The sequence below is a fragment of the Varanus komodoensis genome, unplaced genomic scaffold, assembly GCF_004798865.1.
Source record: "Varanus komodoensis strain SLA01 unplaced genomic scaffold, ASM479886v1 scaffold2, whole genome shotgun sequence".
Taxonomy (NCBI): Eukaryota; Metazoa; Chordata; class Lepidosauria; order Squamata; family Varanidae; genus Varanus; species Varanus komodoensis.
The window spans coordinates 27,005,240-27,024,826 of NW_025335568.1; the positions used below are offsets into that span (position 1 = coordinate 27,005,240).

The 19,587-nt window shown below is 39.7% G+C and overlaps 1 protein-coding gene across 2 annotated transcripts in view; it reads right to left on the reverse strand.

Annotated features, from left to right (window-relative positions):
- Positions 1–2,997: 2,997 nt before the first annotated feature.
- SEC24D (SEC24 homolog D, COPII coat complex component) overlaps positions 2,998–19,587 on the reverse strand; it is a 51,790-nt gene continuing 35,200 nt past the window's right edge. For both annotated transcript variants that reach the window (XM_044428517.1, XM_044428518.1), the window contains exons 11-23: positions 19,196–19,320; positions 18,385–18,576; positions 17,595–17,688; positions 14,534–14,650; positions 13,659–13,829; positions 11,867–11,963; positions 11,234–11,379; positions 9,601–9,739; positions 8,767–8,885; positions 6,720–6,899; positions 6,064–6,255; positions 3,595–3,684; positions 2,998–3,462 (exon numbers count right to left, since the gene is read on the reverse strand). In XM_044428517.1, the coding sequence (XP_044284452.1) occupies positions 3,322–3,462; positions 3,595–3,684; positions 6,064–6,255; positions 6,720–6,899; positions 8,767–8,885; positions 9,601–9,739; positions 11,234–11,379; positions 11,867–11,963; positions 13,659–13,829; positions 14,534–14,650; positions 17,595–17,688; positions 18,385–18,576; positions 19,196–19,320 (1,803 nt within the window). In that variant the 3' untranslated portion in view covers positions 2,998–3,321. The remainder of the gene's footprint in view (positions 3,463–3,594; positions 3,685–6,063; positions 6,256–6,719; positions 6,900–8,766; positions 8,886–9,600; positions 9,740–11,233; positions 11,380–11,866; positions 11,964–13,658; positions 13,830–14,533; positions 14,651–17,594; positions 17,689–18,384; positions 18,577–19,195; positions 19,321–19,587) is intronic.

Here is a 19,587-nt window from a genome sequence, read left to right on the forward strand (position 1 = left end):
CTCTCCCCCACTATCAACCCCTGCAGTGGAATTTTTTAGAAAAGATTTCATGGAACTTTTCTTTCCCCTACCCTAATCCTCCTCCCAGAATAAGTGGTTACAGACCAATTCCCCCACCAGCACCACCAAAAAAATCAACATTGTATAGGACCTGAAAACCACTGGGAACAGGTCCTTGTTGATATATTTTGGTTTCATCATTGGGGAATTTCTCCAAGAATATCAAAACAGTTGTTTTTATTGGTGATGGCCTTGTTTTGCTTCTTAGCATCATCTATAAGTTTATTCTAAGAAGGAAAATTTACATGTGTTCTGAATCCTCCCACGAATATGCATTTCTAGATCACAAATGGCACAGTTCAGGTACAGAGGAATCAGATGGCACCTTATAAAGCAACAAATGAGTATACAACATGGACAGTTCAGAAACTGCTTTCATACTTCTTTTAGAAGGTGGACATTTTGTCCCCTTTGTTGAGCTGTAATAATGAATTATAAGAATTTTGGGGAAGTCTTTAGCTAGAAAGACCTCAGTCACAGAGTTGTGACTAGTCACAGAGTTGTGACTAGTCACTATCCTAGAATGTGTATATCTAAGGTTACCTTTTTTAGATTGATTAGTGCTGCCACCTAGTGGAATACAAATTGAATTCTAAAGTTCCCATGATTTCTGGCTCACCAAAGTTATTTCTAGGTCCTATATTATACTGAAGCACTGATTATGTGAACAATGGACCACACTTCATTGAAGCTAAGAACTTACAAAGTAAAATAAATTTGCCTATGACTGTACAGCATCTAGAAAATCAGGTTTAAATGTCTCATAGCTGAATAAAGAATCTAAACTTATACTTTATTTCTACAATAGCTTTAAGTATATTTTTAATAGAAGGCTATTTTAAGCTTTGACAGTATTACATTCTATAAATTTATATGGATTTTTAAAATGACTGAACATAGATCTATCAGTAGCTAAACAGAAACTTCATTAGTAGAAGCTTTATACTTCCAAATACTAGATCCTGGGGATAAACAGCAGGGAAGAGCCACTGCCTTAGATTGGGTAATTCCTCAGATCATTTGGCCACTTGCTTTGGCATAAGGTGCCAAACTAGATGGACCAGTGGTCCGGTCAGGGCATCTTTTGTATTTGCAAGAGAAGTATAAGGAAGGGAGATGGCAGCAGCATCTTCATGCCCTAGAGATTTATATCACATGGAATACTAGAACTTCTGTGAGTGAAAGGATGAAGAAGAAGAGCATTTCTTTTATTGTGCTGTTATGAAGAAAGTATAAGTGACTTCAAAGAGGAATGTTCTAACAGGCCAAACACTGAATGTATAAGGAAAGCCCTGTTAGACAACTGAAGGTCTGCCAGGTCCATTCACTGGGTGATTGAGTTCTAGCAGTTCAAGAGGGAGAACTATGCCCACCATATCATGTAGATGAGATGGGGTGAACGTCAGGCCTGCAGAACAAATCTGGCCCTTTGGGTTTCCACAGAAGGTCAAGTCCCAAACCACAGGCTGTTTGATGGTTTCCTGTTCTTTCAATGCTTTCCGCCCCTCACTCCTAAAGGTTCAGTTGCTTCTCTTAATGCTTAGTAACTGGCTAGTTAAGTTAAACTAGGATGGTGGTTTTTTTGTATTTTGGCCCACCCACCACTGAATGGAGCCCCCAAGAACTTTGCCAAAATGGAACTTGACCCTTAGATGGAAGGAGGTTATACACTCCTTAAGTAGACCATAGAGACCTATTAATGACTGTCTTTTCAAAGGCAAAACACCCAAATGCTTTTGGCCTTTATACAAAGGAAATGTGCTCCAACAATTTGATGCTTTCAGTTACCACTGTGCAGTGGCAGTAAACATTTGGCCTTCTGGATTGTGATGGACTAGAGTTCCCTTCATCTATGACCACTGGCCATTGTGCTTGGTGCCGATGGAATTTGGAATCTAAAAACAACTAGAAAGCACAGGCTTCCTGCTCTGCCATAGTGGATCACTACATGAAGTACAAGGGGTTATCAAAATGTTAAAACAGATGTTACCATACATTCTGATTGTTTCAAGAACAAAATGATCTAATGATTTGTGTATATGAGTAACAAAAGCAATAGAGAAATGCCTGACATTCAAGCTGGATTCTAAAAAGGAAGAAGAATTCGAGATAATATTGCATATATGCATTGACTGCTCAAATGCATGCAAAAATTTCAGAAGAAGCTCGGTCTATGCTTTATAGACTATGGAAAAGCTTTTGACTGTGTAGATCATGAGAAGCTGAGGATGGTTCTACCAAAAAAAAAAAAAAACCTGCATCAGGATCGGATAATCCTCATGCATAAACTGTATTGTGGACAAGAAACTACTATTAGCACAGAATATGAAGAAACAGAATGGTTTCTTAATAGGCAAAGGCATCAGGCAAGGGTGTATTTTATCTCCCTATCTGTTCAATCTATACACAGTATATCTCATAAGGAAATTGACTAGGATCAGAGGAAAAAAGAACCTATATTGGCAGATGGTACAGAAAGGAACAGTAAATGACTCCTGATGAAAGTGAAAAAAGAAAGTGCAAAAGCAGGACTGCAGCTGAACATTAGGTGAACAAAAATTATGACTATACAACTTTCATGTCAACAATGAAGACACTGAAATTGTGAAGGCTTTTGTACACCTTGGTTGAGTCATCAATTCAAGTAGAGACATCAGCCAGGAAATTAGAAAACTAAGACTTGGAAAAGCAGCAGTGAGGAACTAGAAAAGACAATTAAGTGTAAAGACATTTTGTTGGAGGCCAAGGTCAAGAATACACTATGTATTCCTGGTCACTATGTATGGGTGCCAAACCTGGACAGTGAAGGAAACTGTCAAGAAAAACATCTATGCATTCAAAGCATGGTGCTGGGACAGAGTGTTGCCAATATCCTGGATAGACAAAAGTTAACAACTGAGTCCTGTATCAAAATAAGCAACATCAACACAACAAAACTTAATAATATGTTGCAATTTATTAATGTTTATGAAATGAAAACCACATGCTTTAAGCTTTGATAGATTCCAGTATTCTAAATCTTGCAATAAGAAACGTAATTTCTTTTAAAAGAACTGTAAAGGCTCTCCAATAGGAGTTATAACTGAGCACAGCCTGGCTTATTCTACATAAATGTAGGTGGGTTATATTATTATGAAAAAGGGCACTAGTGCATGAAATTAGAAACTGTACAAAAAAAAGGTTGCATCAAAAAGCACCTTCTGGTAGTTGGTCACTTAAGAATAGTCCCTCTTGTGAAGAGAATTCATCTTCTAGTATCTATTAGTTGAGCAGCTGACAGATCTCTTTATGAACACAACATAAGAAATCCACATAAGATGCTCCTCCATAAATATTCTTGTCTTCAACCAGGAATTGTTTGAAAGCTATCTCTGGCTGCTCCCTTTGCTTCACAATCAGGATCTGAAAGGGGAAAAAAGTGATTCAGGTGTTAAGAGAATTTGGAATACTGTGTCAAGTAGCCTCAACCTGGCATCCTTCAGATGTCTTGAACAGTAACTTCCATCATCCCCAGCAAGAAAGGCCAAGTTTTACCTTCATGGAATAAGGCGTTTTGCTTTGAAGCTGATCTATCACTGATCTTAGTTTCATAGAGTAAGGGTTCTCCACTTTCGGAAGCTGAGTCTGCATGAGGAAAATGTGTAGGAAAATAGTATATATGAAAACGTAAGAACATGTCATCACAGAAGAGGTAGGGGAAATCAAAGTGGTTTCTAAGAGTTGACCTAATTACAATTGATTTAAAATCCTGAGGGTAATAATCCCTCTAGCCATTGTTCCCAAGTCACTGAGCTGTACCCCTCTTTTGGGGTCAGCAGATTAACTTAGGGGATATGGGGCAGAGCACATCCCGAAAGTTGATCTGCTGCCCTTGGATGTGGTGGTGAATACTGGCCCATCACCAGTGTGGCTGAACTGTCAGTCCAGTCAATTTCTGTATGTGGGATGGAGATACTCAGCCAGAAAAATCTTCTGGGCTAACTCAGTCAGGCATGCTGTCCATTAAGGAAGTCATCAGACAACCTGGAGGTGATGATGGTTTGGTTAGTTCATTTTAATATTGTGAATACATTGAGAATACATAAGAATTGAGGAGGGGGATGGAACCCTAATTGAGCAGGGTGTAACAAGGCCCACTTGTTAATATTCAAAATATTCCAACAATGGATTAATTTGTGAAAAGGTTCTCCTTTTAAAGCTTTACCGCATCAAACTGGTTACTTCAGTTTGCTCTGCATTTAGAGACTTAATAATACTGACATCGATTTTGGTGTTCTTTTTGAATCAGCTCTGTACACTAATAGAGAACTACAAAGTTCAGATGGATGTGGCGCTCACATTTGCTGGGAGTGCAGTTGCTTGGCTCAGGAAGATGTACAAAAAGTTTAAAATGAGGGAAAGATTCACCTGTGTAAGCAACAACAGGACACACATGTCCTACAATAATGCCCCATGACTATTACAATTTGGGTTTATTCAAGTGTAATAGCACTTCAAAAGTAAGTTATCCTTCTAAGGTCATTCTTCATGTGTTGTTCTGGAGGATGGGTGAAGGTTGACTCAGTATTTTGTTGATAGTATGTTTGACTCTTGCTCTGGGTGTTGAGTTTCTAGTTTTACTATGTGCACTTCTGATTTTTAAAAGAAATATGTTATTCTCTCATGAACTGTTTCTGAGAAACCAGATCTAAAGCTTCTTCTTTTCTATTTTTTTCTCCAGGGACTTTTTTGGGGGAGATAGATGTGAAAGCTCTGCATTGCCACAAAAACTTCTAAAGCCTTTTTCTGGATTCCCCCAAACCCAAGAGGGCAGGCCAGGAGAGCCTTTCAAAATCTGCTGCTGGTTCTTGTTATCAAGGGTGAATATTCTGTCATCTGAAACATCAGTCAGCGACTTGTAACAGGCAAGCTCGAGTGATGGTGGGAAGGTCAGCTCTTGATCAAGGACAGTCACATGTGGCAGGTGGCAATGGTGAGAGTTCAGCTTTTCATCAAACCAGAAGAGTAAGGGTCAAGAGACAGTGCAACCAAAGACACTGTGATTTTGGGGGTGCAGAAAGGCATCTGGGTGGGCTGTGAGTTTTTGGGGGGCATGGATGCCTTCATGGGTTCCAGTTTAGTGGCTGGGGACTGGGAAGAGCATCCCATTTGCCCAAAAGTAAGGAGTGGATATTGAGAAGCATATCAGTGCCTAACAGTGGAGAGTTTTTAGGAACTCATACACATGAGCAGCTAACTATAAGGTGGGAGCAGTGGTACATCCATGCTCTACTTGTGAACCTCTTCACATGTATAGCATGTGAAGGAGCCCACAGTTGCAACTGAATGATACAAACTGATTTCCTTAAATAAATGCCATGTTTGATTTTAGGTCACAATCCCATGCAAGTTTAAACAGAAAAAAGGCCTATAGTTCCCCACATATTCCAGTCAGCATGGCTGACTGAGGCATGCTGGGAATTGTAGGCTTTTTTCCCATCTATATCCTATATATGTATAGGAGTGTGCCTTTAATTGCATTCTGTGCCATCTGCTTTACTGCTAGAACCTATTATCAGAGAAAATATTGGAATTCCTTTTATAAGACAGTTTTAATAAGTCTCTGGTTAAATTGTAAAAGGACTTTCTTGCCTTCAGTCCAAGAAACTTTGTACACCACTATCTGTTGGGAGGGTCCCATGGTGGCAGAAGAGTGGCACATCTGTGCAGTCCTCCCCATTTTGGGTATGGGATCAAGGTTGTTGATGGCAAAGGGGGTCTGTTGAATAATCCAGCAGTTCATGGCAGAACTGGACAATCTCTGACAGTTCTGTTCTGTTCTTTTCCAGTGTCTTTCTGTGAACAGCAGCACATTTATATTCTCCTATTTTACCAATAAGAGGGAGCAACAACCTTAAGATTGTACTGCTCAAATCATGTGAGGCTTTCACAGTTGTCAACTTGGGAGATTTGGTTTCAAGGTAAATGTTCTCCTCCAGGCATCACGCTCCACCCTTTACTTACAGCCTCAGTGCTGACATGTGCAAAGGAGGGCACATTAAATATCCCCTGGATCAACTCTGGTGGGGCACTGACTCCCAGCCACAAGAACATGTGCAGCCCATTTGCCAGTAGGAACACCCCTCCTTCAGAAAGACGTTCTTCTGAGCAGCGCACAGCCGAGGGGAGGGCATTGCTATTTACATCCATAGAGTGCTGTGAAGAGAAAAGATGAGGTCGTGAAGGTTGTTTCCCTTTTCTATTAGTGTGGCCATTGCTAGTAAATAATGTGAAGAGCAGTGTAGCTTGGAAAAATGGCAGAAACAACAAGATTAGGAACAAATGGTCTATGCCTTCTTAGTTCTGGTTATCAACATGTTTGATGAACAAAAATAGACCATTTAATGGAAGCCTCCCTCTCCGGCTCCCAGCTGCACAGGATAAATAAAAGACATTATTCAAGCAGGTTTTCTTATTTTCTGAACTGAACAGCACTAGCACATGGGAACTTAGGATGCATCTGGAGACAGTTCTGCCTGCTGGGAAAAGCCCTGCTGGCAACCCTGGGTTCTATCAGACTCCCAGTGCCTGCTGAAGATATTGCATGCAGGCAGACATTCAACCGGATATCTGCTATTGCTGCCACCACAGGTCTAATGCCCCATGTTTAGCACACTTACAATTGGCAGGAGTTGTGGGTAGAATAAAAGTTGGGTGCCAGCAACATCCATGGACATGACCAGTTGCCTGTGAAGAGTTCTTTCATCTGTAGGAATCTCTGGCTTGCCTATCAGTATGCAGCTTTTCAGAAGACTGTTCATATAGACTGGAAGCACCTTCATTGCATCAGGAAGAATAAGCTGAAAGATAAGAAAGCATGTAAAACTAGGCTTCCTTTTTTTACAAAGCTTTCACTCTGACTTAGCTGTGTTGTTGCTCTTACTGGCTGCTTAATTCAAATGGCCTTTGCTTCAAAGAATGTTCTTTTTTCTTTATGCCTCTCCTGCTATTTGTGATTAAATAAATCTATTATGAGTGCTTTGACAGAAAAAAGCCAATATAAATCTGAATACAATATATATCCAGTTTTTGTATTTTCCCCAGCATAACAACATTAATTTCAGAATCAGTCTGAAGGAGGCCATGCTGGATTGCAGGAATTACCACTTCGATTTTATATTATTTTGGCAGAAGCTACCTATGTCAGTGGCAGAAGCTACCTATCAGTGCCTTGAATGTTAAGAAGAAAATTACTCCTTATGATTAGAGCTTGGAAATGGAGGGAAAATAGCTAGCATTGCAATTGATTTCAGCTTGGGCAACAAATCAATTCTTCTCAAAATCAGTGTCTTGTTTCTTTGCTAACTAGGAAATAATGTACTATATGCTGGAACATATCTATCATAATAGCAGTTGTCTCTGAAGTTTAACAAGAAAATAGGGTGTAATCTTATGCATATTTAGATGGAAAACAGCCCTACAATTCCAGTATTTCCCAGCCAGCTGGGGAATGCTCAGAGTTGTAGGACTTTTCTCCATCTGAACCAGCATATGATTGTATTTGGCTTTTCTAATTTTATTAATTGAACTGTTCTGAGTACCACCACAAAAAAAGAAGATTGGCAAGATATAACTAACCTGTCCAACAGGCTGAATACAGGTGGCTGAAACATCAAACAGCTTCTTTGACCAAGCAATTTTCAGCACCAATAGAAACCTTCTTCACAGTAATCCCTCACTTCTTTTTTAACTGAGAAGCATAGTGCACTTTGATGGATGCCAGGAAAGGTGACCAGGGGCTCTTGGTACCCATGGGTACCATGCGGCCTATCCTGGACTAGACCCATTTGGGACCATCACGAGCATGAAAAGCCTCAGTTAAACCTGTTAATATATTTAGCTATGTATGTTTTGGTAAAATGAGATAATTAATTTTGTTAAAGCTTACAGTTTATTCTATGCCAAAAATTCTTAACAGATGGTGTTTACCTTCCTTGACTTTGTGTGTATAATTTAACCAATGGAAAATGTGTGATGTTTCTCCTACTGATTAATTAGGCCTTAGTCACAGTGGTATTTTTGTATTCTTGTTTATGTTGTGTTTAATTTAATATTCCCACAAAAGTAAATTGAGTGAGCAAGGATTCTGCCCTTTAAACCTTCTCCAAACCTTCTTTAACCTCCTCTGCACTTTAGACAGATTATATGGATACTTCTGGGTGAGATTTTTATCACCCACTACCCTGCCTTATTCGCGGAATTTTCCAGTAGTGTTCTTTTTTCTTTTTCTATTACAGAAAACCCATTAAAAAGTCAGAATAGCTACGCAGGGCCTTCTGGAAGTACTGCTAGTTCTCTCATGGAACATCCCATACAGACCCCTTTTGTGCCTTTAAACAGCTGCCTGTGTCATGATCTGCCTTGCAACCAGCCCTCTAGGCAGCTAGTACAAATCTATCCTTAGGCAAAAGACAGAGGGGGCAGATCCAGATCCTAGCTATGCTACTGTTGTAAATCATCATAGAGTGATCAGAGAAGAGCCAGGACGAGCTGTGCTTTAGTATGCCCACACATCTCTGGTGCTGATCTTTTGAAAACTAAAGTATGGCGGGACATCTGGAACAGTGCCAGCCCTTTTTGTTTTTGTTTTTGTTTTTCCTGTTTTATTTCAGAACGAAAACTCAGAAATTAAAGTTGTGCAAAACTGGAGCTGGAAGTATCAAATACCTGGCTCACTGCAGATGGGCTAGCACAGTTCTTTCTGTAACATGCCAACATGCGAGCTGTCTGATTCACCAGGATCTCACGGACAGTCTTCAAGGGTTGGCTGAGAATGGCTTTGTATGCTAGAAGGAATGAGAGATAAACTTTAGTTTCTCTCCCCCTGCTCCTATCCCCCATGCTGACTTTTCATAGAAGGCTCAAAAAACTGGAAAGGCCCACACATCACAATAAACCAGGGTTCCACTGGTTATTTTCCTGTTCCACTAAACAGGAAAAAATGTTCTGCATCTCCCAGCCAGGCTAGTTGGAGAATGCTGGGAGTTGTAGGACTTGTTCTGTCTAAGCTCACATAGAACCACATGCTAAATTACATAATCTTCAACTACTAAAATTTATGTAGGCTCCATTAGAGAAACACTGTCTAGGCACATTTTGAACCATTCTGAAAGCAGATTCAAAATCAATAGTTTATACTTTCTTAGGGTCAGAGTGAAAAGATGAATTTATGCTCAGAATGTATATTTACCATGTATCCAAGACAAAAAAAATGGTTTATCTTACTCTAAACACCATCACAATGACTCTGATATAAATTTGTCAATATGCATATGTTAATTGCAAACTGTGCACTGAATCTGAGATTGCTTTGTATCCAAGAATTTAGCAGATCAAAGGCAGAGGCATTGTCCAAGGTAGTACACATTTCACCAGCCAATTTCTTAGTTGTCTTTTTAAAATCTCTCTCATGATTGATAATACCTTGCATTATAAGAGAATTTAGGCACTGCATTCATTTTCATACCCCCTAACCTCAAAAGTAACACATCATAAGCTTACCCGATTTAGCAAAGAAATTCATAAGTGCATCAGTCTCACAGCTCTTGTAGACATCAGCTAACTGGGAGCTACAGTTAAGCGCAATGTTATGTAGGCGTAGTCGTCTTTGGCCACTCATGGATGTGTAAAGCACTGCACACTGCAAAGGCAAAGACAAAATGAATTTGGGAAGAAACTAAATCTCTTATTATAGATTTGCTCACAAACTGGGGGAAAAACACTTCATGACTGTGACCTAAAAATTGTAATATGTTAAGAGATTACGGGTAGTGGGGTTCAGATATTTTGTTTTTACTCCCCTCAGTAGGAGAAGCTCATACAGGAAGTAGAAGAATGGCTGCTCTGATATATAAGAACACATTATAGTGAATTAGAATAATAGTCCATTTAAACCCAGTACTATCTTTCTTAACTGATAGTAGTGTATGAAGGTCTAAGGAAGAAGTCTTTTCCAGTCCCGTTAATAGATATGGCAGGATGCAACCTACAGTCTTAATCATGCAAAGCACATGCTCCTATTGAGTCAAGCACTGGGCATGTAAATATTTACAAATACATTGTTTTCTTCACCACATAGCAGTGATTCCCAAATGTATGAAATCATATCCCTTAAAAGAAATTATCTATATATGTCTATATGTATATTACTATCACCACACACACTATCTAGAAATTTCATTTGGGATGCAATCCTATGGCCTCCTGACATTGTCTGGGAGATCATAGGATAGCCCCAGCTCTGAGGTCCTGCAACCCTGGAAACAGGACTCTAAATGTGGAGCCCTTGCAGCTGGTATGGCAAAAACTGCACCAGCAGCCTCTCCAAGACAAAAACCTTTTATTTAAGTTGTAAATATGACTTAAACTGGATGGTAGCTCCTCCCACAAAAGGAACTCTTGTGGTTGCATTCCAGTGCTGGGCCAGGCCAAAGGAAAAAGGGGAGGGGCTAAAATACCAATATCAGACAATTTTAACTTAACTCTCTTACTGCCAAAGCTGAGAGGTATTCAATAGTTTAGAAAGGGGGGAAAACTGCACAAACCAGGAAAGCACCAAAACTGGAGGAAAGGCGGAGAGGCCAGAGCAGGAGCTGGGGCTCTAGGAAACTCCCTAGGGCTGGAATGAGACCCAGACCTGAGATTCTAAAGCCCTACAATAGGTGTCTATGGCACTCACACAGCCACTTTCTGCGTAGCATTGCAATAACCATGGCAAATTTTCCATGTGACAAAAATATTGCTGATCAGACGCTGGGAAAATCTTACAACGCAAGAGTTGTATGTATGTATGTATTTATTTATTTATTATTTCGATTTATATCCTGCCTTCCTACAAAGGGCTCAAGGCAGCTTACATCATTCTCCTCTTCCATCTTATCCCCATCACAACAACCCTGTGAGGTAGGTTGGGCTGAGAGTCTGTGACTGGCCCAAAGTCACCCAGTTGGCTCCATGGCCGAACAGGGACTCGAACCCGGATCGCCTGAGTCCCAGTCCCATGCTCTTAACCACTACGCCACACTGGCTCTCCCAGTATTGTGAAAGAAGATCCCAGATGCAGCAGAAACAAGCAGTTAGACATGCACTGATCATCTGGAGAAGCAGCACTGCATAAGGACTGGTAACCAGCTACCTGGATCAGAGCTCCACAGTCCTCATTCAATTTGTCGTCATGCTTGAATTCCACCGTCACTGCTTTGTCACAATCTACTCCTGCCATTTCGACATCTGTGGTGTTATTCATGTAAATGGCTCCTAAGAAGTCTGTTGCTCTGAAACCTATAGAAAATTGCAAGGTTATCTGGTACATGTCCTGTGTCACTTCACAAACCCAGCCTCACTCCTTCAGTGTGCTGGCTGGCCACCTTCCCACCTCCTCTCCCCACCCACTGCTGCCAGCCCATTCTTAGAACTGATTTATTTAGGAACCTCCTAATTTCTGAGCCTTTGCCCTTGTACCATAATGCATAGAATGACTGCACAATGCCTTTTGAGTAATAGTATTAGGAGCTGTTTATCTGAAAGCACTTGAGGACTTAAAATCGTGGGGATGTGGGTGGTTTCTCAGTTCTTTTTTTTTTTTTTTTTAAGCATGCTGTTTGGAAATGGCTTGTGGACAATTTTTTACAAATGACCTTTTCAGGTTTCTCAGGGTTAGGTCAGTTCCCAGTTCTTCACAGAATCTTCTAATGGATCTGGACTCCTCCAATTAAGATCAGAACACAGTAGAATAAAATACCACAAAAATGTAAAATAAAATTGTTACCTGTGCTGGTACGAACCCTCATGATAGCATCAAATCCCATCTTTTTTCCTATATTCTTCCTAAGGTCATTCAGAAACTGGTGATTGTCAGAATGTACCTAAAGAAAAACAGAGAAGGACGAGAACTTAGCAAAAGCCTGCCACTGGATGGCAGCAATGCAACAGAAATGGCTCTCGCACTGGAACAGGATGCAAGCTTTTAAGAAGCCAATGATATAAAATCTCTCTTTTAATGAAGACTATAGCTACGCACCACTTGCAGGGCTCTCACGTAGAGGATTAAAAAAAATTCAAGCCATTTGAAAAGTGTCTCAGAAGGAACATGTTATTATTAGTAAGTCAAAGCCAACTTTTTCAAATGAATTAAACAATCAGTAATAGATGTTTTGAGTAAGGCAATTCATCCATTAAAAGAATAACTGGAGCAACACTGCATCATTAACTCAGAAGTCTGAAATCTTGCTACACACTTTGCTAAGTTTAAGAAAAATTGTTTTGCCTGTTTCCCTCAAGTTAAAACTAAAAGAGCTAGTTCAGCTTATGTCATTCACCATCCCCGGACAACCAGAGACATATCAGTGGAAAAGCAACAAGACTATGATGTTCACTTTAAAGTCACCAAAATCAAAGTGAGTTTGAGGCCAAACACCAGTTGTTCCTCTGGTTCTTAGCACTGAAAACTAAGAAAGAGCACAGTCTACATTGCAGGGGTGGGCAACTCCAGGCCCTCTAGATGTTTTGGCCTGTATTTCTCATCAGCCTTAAGCACCACAGACAACAGTGAGGGATGATGAGAGTTGTAGGTTAAAACATCTGGAGGCTACAAGATGCCCGTCCTTGCCATAGAGCTGCCTATGCTGTTTTGAATGGGGAAGAAGATCAGAATACTGCCTTTAGATTCAGGAAACAGATGCAGCAGTGTCCATGCCTCCCTTAACATCTACTCAGAAAGCTGATTTGGGCTTCAGAAAGCCTTGCCGGAAAAAGCTTCCTGGAGGCTGAGGTACGCATTACCTTCATTGTTTGAACAGAACAGAGTGCTTAGGAACTGCCCTGCTGTTTCCTTCATGAAAACCACCCATGGCAGCTTCCAGTCCAGATCAGCTCTGTGGCATGGGGGGAGGGGAAGTTCAACCTTTTCTCCTGCACTGGCTACCTCTGAAAATTGCATTCCAAGGGGGAAAATAGTTTTGGAAGCAATTGTAGAAGGGAAAGATAGGCCCAGGGGAAAGAATTAATTGATGCTGCATGCAGTCCTAATCTGGACCATGACCTCCTGTGGCTGGTGTTTCTAAGTTAAGAAACATGTTTGGTTTATCTTAAGCACACTATTTTAAAAAAAAAAAACCGATTCAAGTAACGTGTGGCTTGGTTCTTATTAAAATAGTTTGTGATTAACATGTTGCCTACATTATCTGAAATGTGAACAAATGAAAATGCCAAGTTCCACCTATTCTAATTGTTACTATTTATTGTTTCATGCTAATGTAGAGAAGGGTCTTGGCTGGTAAGATTCGGGAATTTGAGAGCACCCACTTTAGTAGGAAGATTTGCAGCTTTCCCCTCAGGTCTTCCCTTTTCAGATTAGAATGCTGGTGTCAAACCTGGCTCAGATCCAGCCTGCTTGCAACAATAAGTCATTCATCAAAACATCGTGTATCTTCAGATCTACATTCTGACCATTAGACAGCATCATTAGATCTTCATCCCCTCGTGTCATTTTTACATTTCATATTTTGCCTGTCCAATTCCATACATTCAACAAGATATGAAGATAAATTTCTGGCGGATACCTGGAAATTGTTGTATTTATACAATGTTCCTCCAGTGTACATAGTAACAAGTCCCATGGAAGCTACATCAACATACTGGTTTGGGAAAAGGAACAGATCCACGCAGCAGCTATTAGCAACACAGTCTTTAGCCAAGGTCTCATAAATATTTGTCTGTGGCTGAAACAGCATCTGGAGAGTTTAAAACAAGCATTCTGAGTAATACACAAACAAAGAACAGTTCACGAGAACAGCTTGGCACAGTTCAAGTTGAATTAGAAGAAGAGGGGGAAAAACAGTAAATGCAGTTAAAACATAAGTGCCCATGTAAACATTCATTGGCATCAGAGGCAAAGGCAGCAAAGCACAGATTTCCAAAGTCCATCTCCATTTTCTTGACTAGGTTTAAGCTGCCTTGAAAAATAACACAGGCCAACAAGACCTGCATGAATTAAGAATGCTGGGTTCATGCACCCCTACCCACAACAGTTGAAAAGAACATGTACTGTATTGAAAAGGAATCAATTGGTTTTGGGCTTTTGCACTATTGTTACTATTTTGGATTGCTTAACTGTACACGGATTGACATGACAAGTTCCCAATTATGGCTCAATTCGGATGCCCAGCACTCAAAGCGCCTTCTGACTGGAAGAACTTCTGCTATACTACAAGGCTGGCTATAATAAGCCTGACCCATTGGCTAGGCTAGGCATAAAGACACTGCTGTGCTACATTCTTATGCTACAGGACAGCAAGACGAATCAAAAGAAGACTACCAGTCTTGGCATCTGGTTGAGAGGTATACCTGCTAGAGAACAGCAAATAAATAAATGAATAAATATTAAAAATAAAAAATGAAGTTTTGAACAACATGTTCAAGTTTTCAAATGGAATACCTTCTCCTTTTCTGTATTAACCAATTTTCTGTCATCTCTGCTTTTCAGCTTCCCTGGTGCTTCTGCAGTAGGCAGGGAAGCATGGAAGATAAACAGCTTTCCAGAACATTCGGCTGCCTGTTAGAAAGACAGAAGCAAAAATGACCTTTATTCTACTACATTTATAAACATTTTAGCCAAATCTTCATGCATTTTAGCTGAGCTTCAAATGTTAGTGTAAACTACCTCTGAACTTTACAGACTAAATAGTCCATTTGTTCAAGTCCTGAACATTTTGTGGCACCCAATTTCCCAACAGAAAATAACCAGGAAGTTGAAAACTGAATATCCACACACAACTTAATCTACCACAGAGATGTCTGAGTAAGGCTACAAACTATCCATTAATGTTTTTAAAACGTTGGAAAAAATTATGCTGCTAATTAATACAAATTGTATTCTAGAAACGATTAATTGGCATGAAGGAATTTAAAAAAAAAATCTACAGCACACCCCAAAAACATTTGTCCACATGTAATATATACTTGGATTTATTTCAGCTTGGTTTTGCTCTAGAATATGGAGCTACTGGACTGGTCCTTTGGGTTCACTGTGGGTTGTTAGTCCCCTCCCTCCGCATCCTTTCCCCTCAGCCCTCCCACTGGTATCTCAGGGCAGGACCAACTTATTTCCCTGCCACTGTCATAAGCTGTCTTTGGCTCACTATAGCATGTTGTTCCTTCATCCTTTTTCACCTGGAGATTGCAACATTCAGCTTCACACGGACCTTTTGTGACCCCATTTTGACAGCCACTGTCAATTCCCCAACAGAGCATGCAGAAGGGATCATATGGCTGGATATCTCCATGTCAAGAAAACCCAATTGCCCTATCAACATTCCTTTTCAAGAAGGAACCTAGGCTATTGAAGGCTTGCTGTCAAAACTCCTTTTTCCCAGAAAAAGTGGTGTGGAGGGGAGAGTTTGGGTAAAAGATGCAAAATATGCATCACCCTGAGAACTGGTAGCAAGGGGAGAAAACAGGGTTTTTGCCATGATTGGGGTATAAATCTAATCACATCCCTTTTGCAAACTAAGATCCTTTTACTTTTGTTTTCTCCTGACAGCTTGCCTTCTGACAGCTGTCAAGAGAAAGCAAAAGGAGAAAAACGCCTATTTGGACCTTCCTTGGGTCAATGTCTGGGACTGGTACGTTCTGCACTTGGACAACAGGTACCACTCTGGCACTGTCCAACTGAGGGTGCCTATTCCTACAGTTACACATGTGCAACAAAATAAGTAAAAGGACAATTTTAGAGCACATTGTTTGTGCAAAACAATTTTTAAAAATGCTTGCCAGCCACTGGCAACCACTTCAAAATCACCCCATTAAAGTACAGTTGGAGATCGACCCTTCAATAACACCAGCATTTTAACAATTTAGCATTGTTTTTAACCATTTTAAGAGCATATTTCTCCAATGATTTATGACTGGAGTTATTGATGGCACATCACTATCTAGCCAGCCAACTTTTGCTGGACCATCAGTTCAGCATCTGTTACACAACCAGTAAAATTAACATGTGGCTCCTACTACAGAGCTGTGGCTTCAGTCCTGCAGCATATGTGTCAACAGGGGCCTATTCAGAACTCATGTTTATGAGCAGCTTAAACTGCCATTTTTCCAAACTTCACAAAATAGATATTAAAAAGCTTTCCAAGCATCCATTTCCTCTTCCTAGGGAGATTGTGAAATACAAAAATATTGCAAGCATTTGATTTATGTCCCATAATATGCATTACTGTATTTGCTCACAGTTGGCACCACAAGGAGAAGAAACAAAGGGAAATAAACGCAGAGACTAGAAGTCTGCTTAGCCACCGGGATCACTTTCATGGTAAATATACAGAAAAAAATTCCATATGGACCCAGACTGGCCCCTTTGAAGTTGTGATGCATTCATTTTATGGGTTTCGGTTTTAGTTTTCATGTGTGTGTGCCCATAGAATATTTGTTTATTTCTTTTCACTCATGACAGATGCCATTTGGCATTTATCTACATCAATATAAATAAATGCATTTTCCTTAAAATTAAATATGCTTCAGCTTCTCTCTCCCCATTTTGAAGAACCTGATTCTGATTTACTTTTTTCCAACTACAAATGGCACCAACATTATTGTTACTACTGGACATCAAAATCAGATTACATCACAGCAACAAGCAAAGTACACACATATTAAAACATGTGCTAAGAAAATAAATAGATGATATCTAGGATTAGGAAGCCAGGAAGCACTTTGCAGAATCAAACCATGGGTCTATCTAACTTCATACTGTCTGCTGACTGCCACTCGTTCTCCAGGGGTTCAGACTGTCCTTCCTGAAGATGCCTGGAATGTTAGCACACAAATCACACACTTTGCTGTTGACCTACAGACCTGCCAGACTGATATACAGCAGCACTGTACTCCTGTTCCAAGAAAAGCTTCCCTCTCACCCCGAAATGTGATCACTAATTCAGGCTATGCTGTGGATTTTAGACCTGCACCTCAGATTTTACAATATGATAAAATGTGTCTGAGTCAGTGCCTAAAGCAATGTCTAAAATGTGTCTAAAGCAGTCTCAGTTGCCCTGTTTTCTCTACAGAGGTACAAGGGTGGAAGTAAGTACTTCTGAGATACAGTGCCATGTCCAAAGTTATAATTATGCATTTAATAAAATAAGTTACAAAGGGAAGAGATTATCCATGTCTGTTCTACCCTGTGTGCACATCCTGAAAAACTGAGATTGGCACTTCAGTGTGTGTGTGTGTGTGTGTGTGTGTGTGTTATATGTGCCACACTGAAGACAACATGACATTCTTCACTGACTGATGTACACTTGTTTTCTTTTGTACTGTGAATGAAAACTTTATGATTAAAGCGATTCCTAGAAATATCTCAACCTGCAGATTATGCAAGATTGTCAGTCGTTCTTCCTTGTGTTTTCTGTCATGACCTGTGAGTCCTGCACTTTCAACAAACCAAGTTTTTATAGTTTATCTCGTGAGTCCAGATATGGCATAGAGAAGTATATTCTAACCTTTAGTGCTTCCATTCCAGCTTGGATCACAGGAGCGAAGACAGCCTCACTCTCATTAGTGTCAGCAAACATCTCTGGAATCTGGTCCAGCAAGCTATTGAAGGGAGAAAGATCAGTGTTTCAACAAGCAAGAACAGACAGGATAATCCTTTTAAAAATGAAAAACGTAATGACACCAAGTACTTTTGCTGAATGATTTAAGCTTTTCTCTACAAAAATATAACAGAATTACAGTTGTTAAGTCATCAACTTTCACAGGACTACTTAACAGTTCCCTGTTTTGCAAGGAAAATACTACTCAATATAACTAAGAAATGTTCTGTTCAGACCAAAATCTGTTACTTTTGAAGTAAACTGCTGTTTTAAGAAAGGCCAAAATCCAAAATTAACCCAAGTTTGATGAATGTCTTTTACCTTAAAAAATTAATTAGATAGTCAACTATATGTTATGGAATTTAAATAAGTGAGTCCACTTGAATTTAATTTTTACAGTGCGAAATAAATGTACATAGATTTGGCCACAATTTAAGCTCCGGAATTTTACACACACAAAAGGACTGATAACATCAGTGTATAAAATGATTAATGCTACCAGATTTGATTGGTAGGCAGATCTAAGTATATATCTCTAGCCAATAGTCCTGAAAAACACATATTGAATGGACAGGCACTTTGTAATATGCTAAGACAGTGTCACTTTGGCTTCCTGGAAAATTCATGACTTTTACAAAGGAAATCACTGAAAAAAATACCCATATCTGAGAAAGAGGAGTATAAATTATTCGTTTACTTATTTATAACGGATCGTGACTCTTGAAAGTTGACAAGAAAGCCATCCAGCAAAGGTACAAACACTTCACTGACATCAGTGACAACCATCATCTGAGGCTGTGCAAGACTGCTCTTTACATTGAAGAAATGGAGGACTTTATTGTAGGTGACAAAGCCAACTCGGATAGGCGAAGTCTCCTCTTGTTCCTCCCTTGAAAAGAAATGGTTTTAGAAAGCACAGTTACATTTAATTCCAAAATGAAATCTCATTTGCATGTACTGGCCAAGTTCTACTGTGAGAAACATCTGACTGAAAGATCAATACTGTATTTGAACTTTACAGAGAGTGGATAAAAGGACATGCATATTTGTGAATCCACATTTGTCCAGTTTGGCCCAAATTTAGAACCTTTCTCAGAAGACACTCCGGAACAATGCCTTATTCCTGTTTCAGGCAAAAGCCAGCTGTGCAGAGTGCTGTTTGGTAGCCCTTTATGGCAATCACAAAGTCACTTCTTGGCTCCACACCCCAATCATTCTGTCAAGTGGGGAAAAGCCAAATAAATGATGAGATGAACCTGATGCGAGACTTGATGAATTTGGTAAAACATGACTAATTGTATTTTTACTCAGTTGAAGTCAATTGCCTGCTTGAAGGGCCAGAAGATATGAACTCTACCCCAGAATTATGTATATGTATTTTTGGAAGACTAAAGGTGGAAGGAAGACATGCAAGCAGGCCATTTTCAAGCATTTCACTTGTCAGTTGTTATGACATCTTCATCAAACTGAAAATGTTAAATCTGTTGAAAGTTTGGTGTCTTCTTTACCTTGGAAGTCTATCTAGTACAGTCTTCAGTTCCTCACAGATGAGTTTAACAAGACCACTCTTGATGTTATTGTATGAAACATCAATCATGAAGATATAGGCTGGTGGCTGTGGAGGCTTGTTGTTCTACCAATGAATGAATAAATAAATAAATAAATGCAAAAAGCATGATAAGTAAAATACTGCTAAAGTTTTAGTCTAACCAGAGATTCCCAAAGGATTACTTTTGAGTAGTTCTGTTAATTACAGGGTCATATCCAATGTTAGTCTAACTTAAATCACATTTGTTTTAATGAATCTCTAAGAAGGACTAACATGGAATACAACCAATACTGAGATCCAGTGTGGTGCAGTGGGTAAGAGTATGGAACTGGGACTCAGACGATCTGGGTT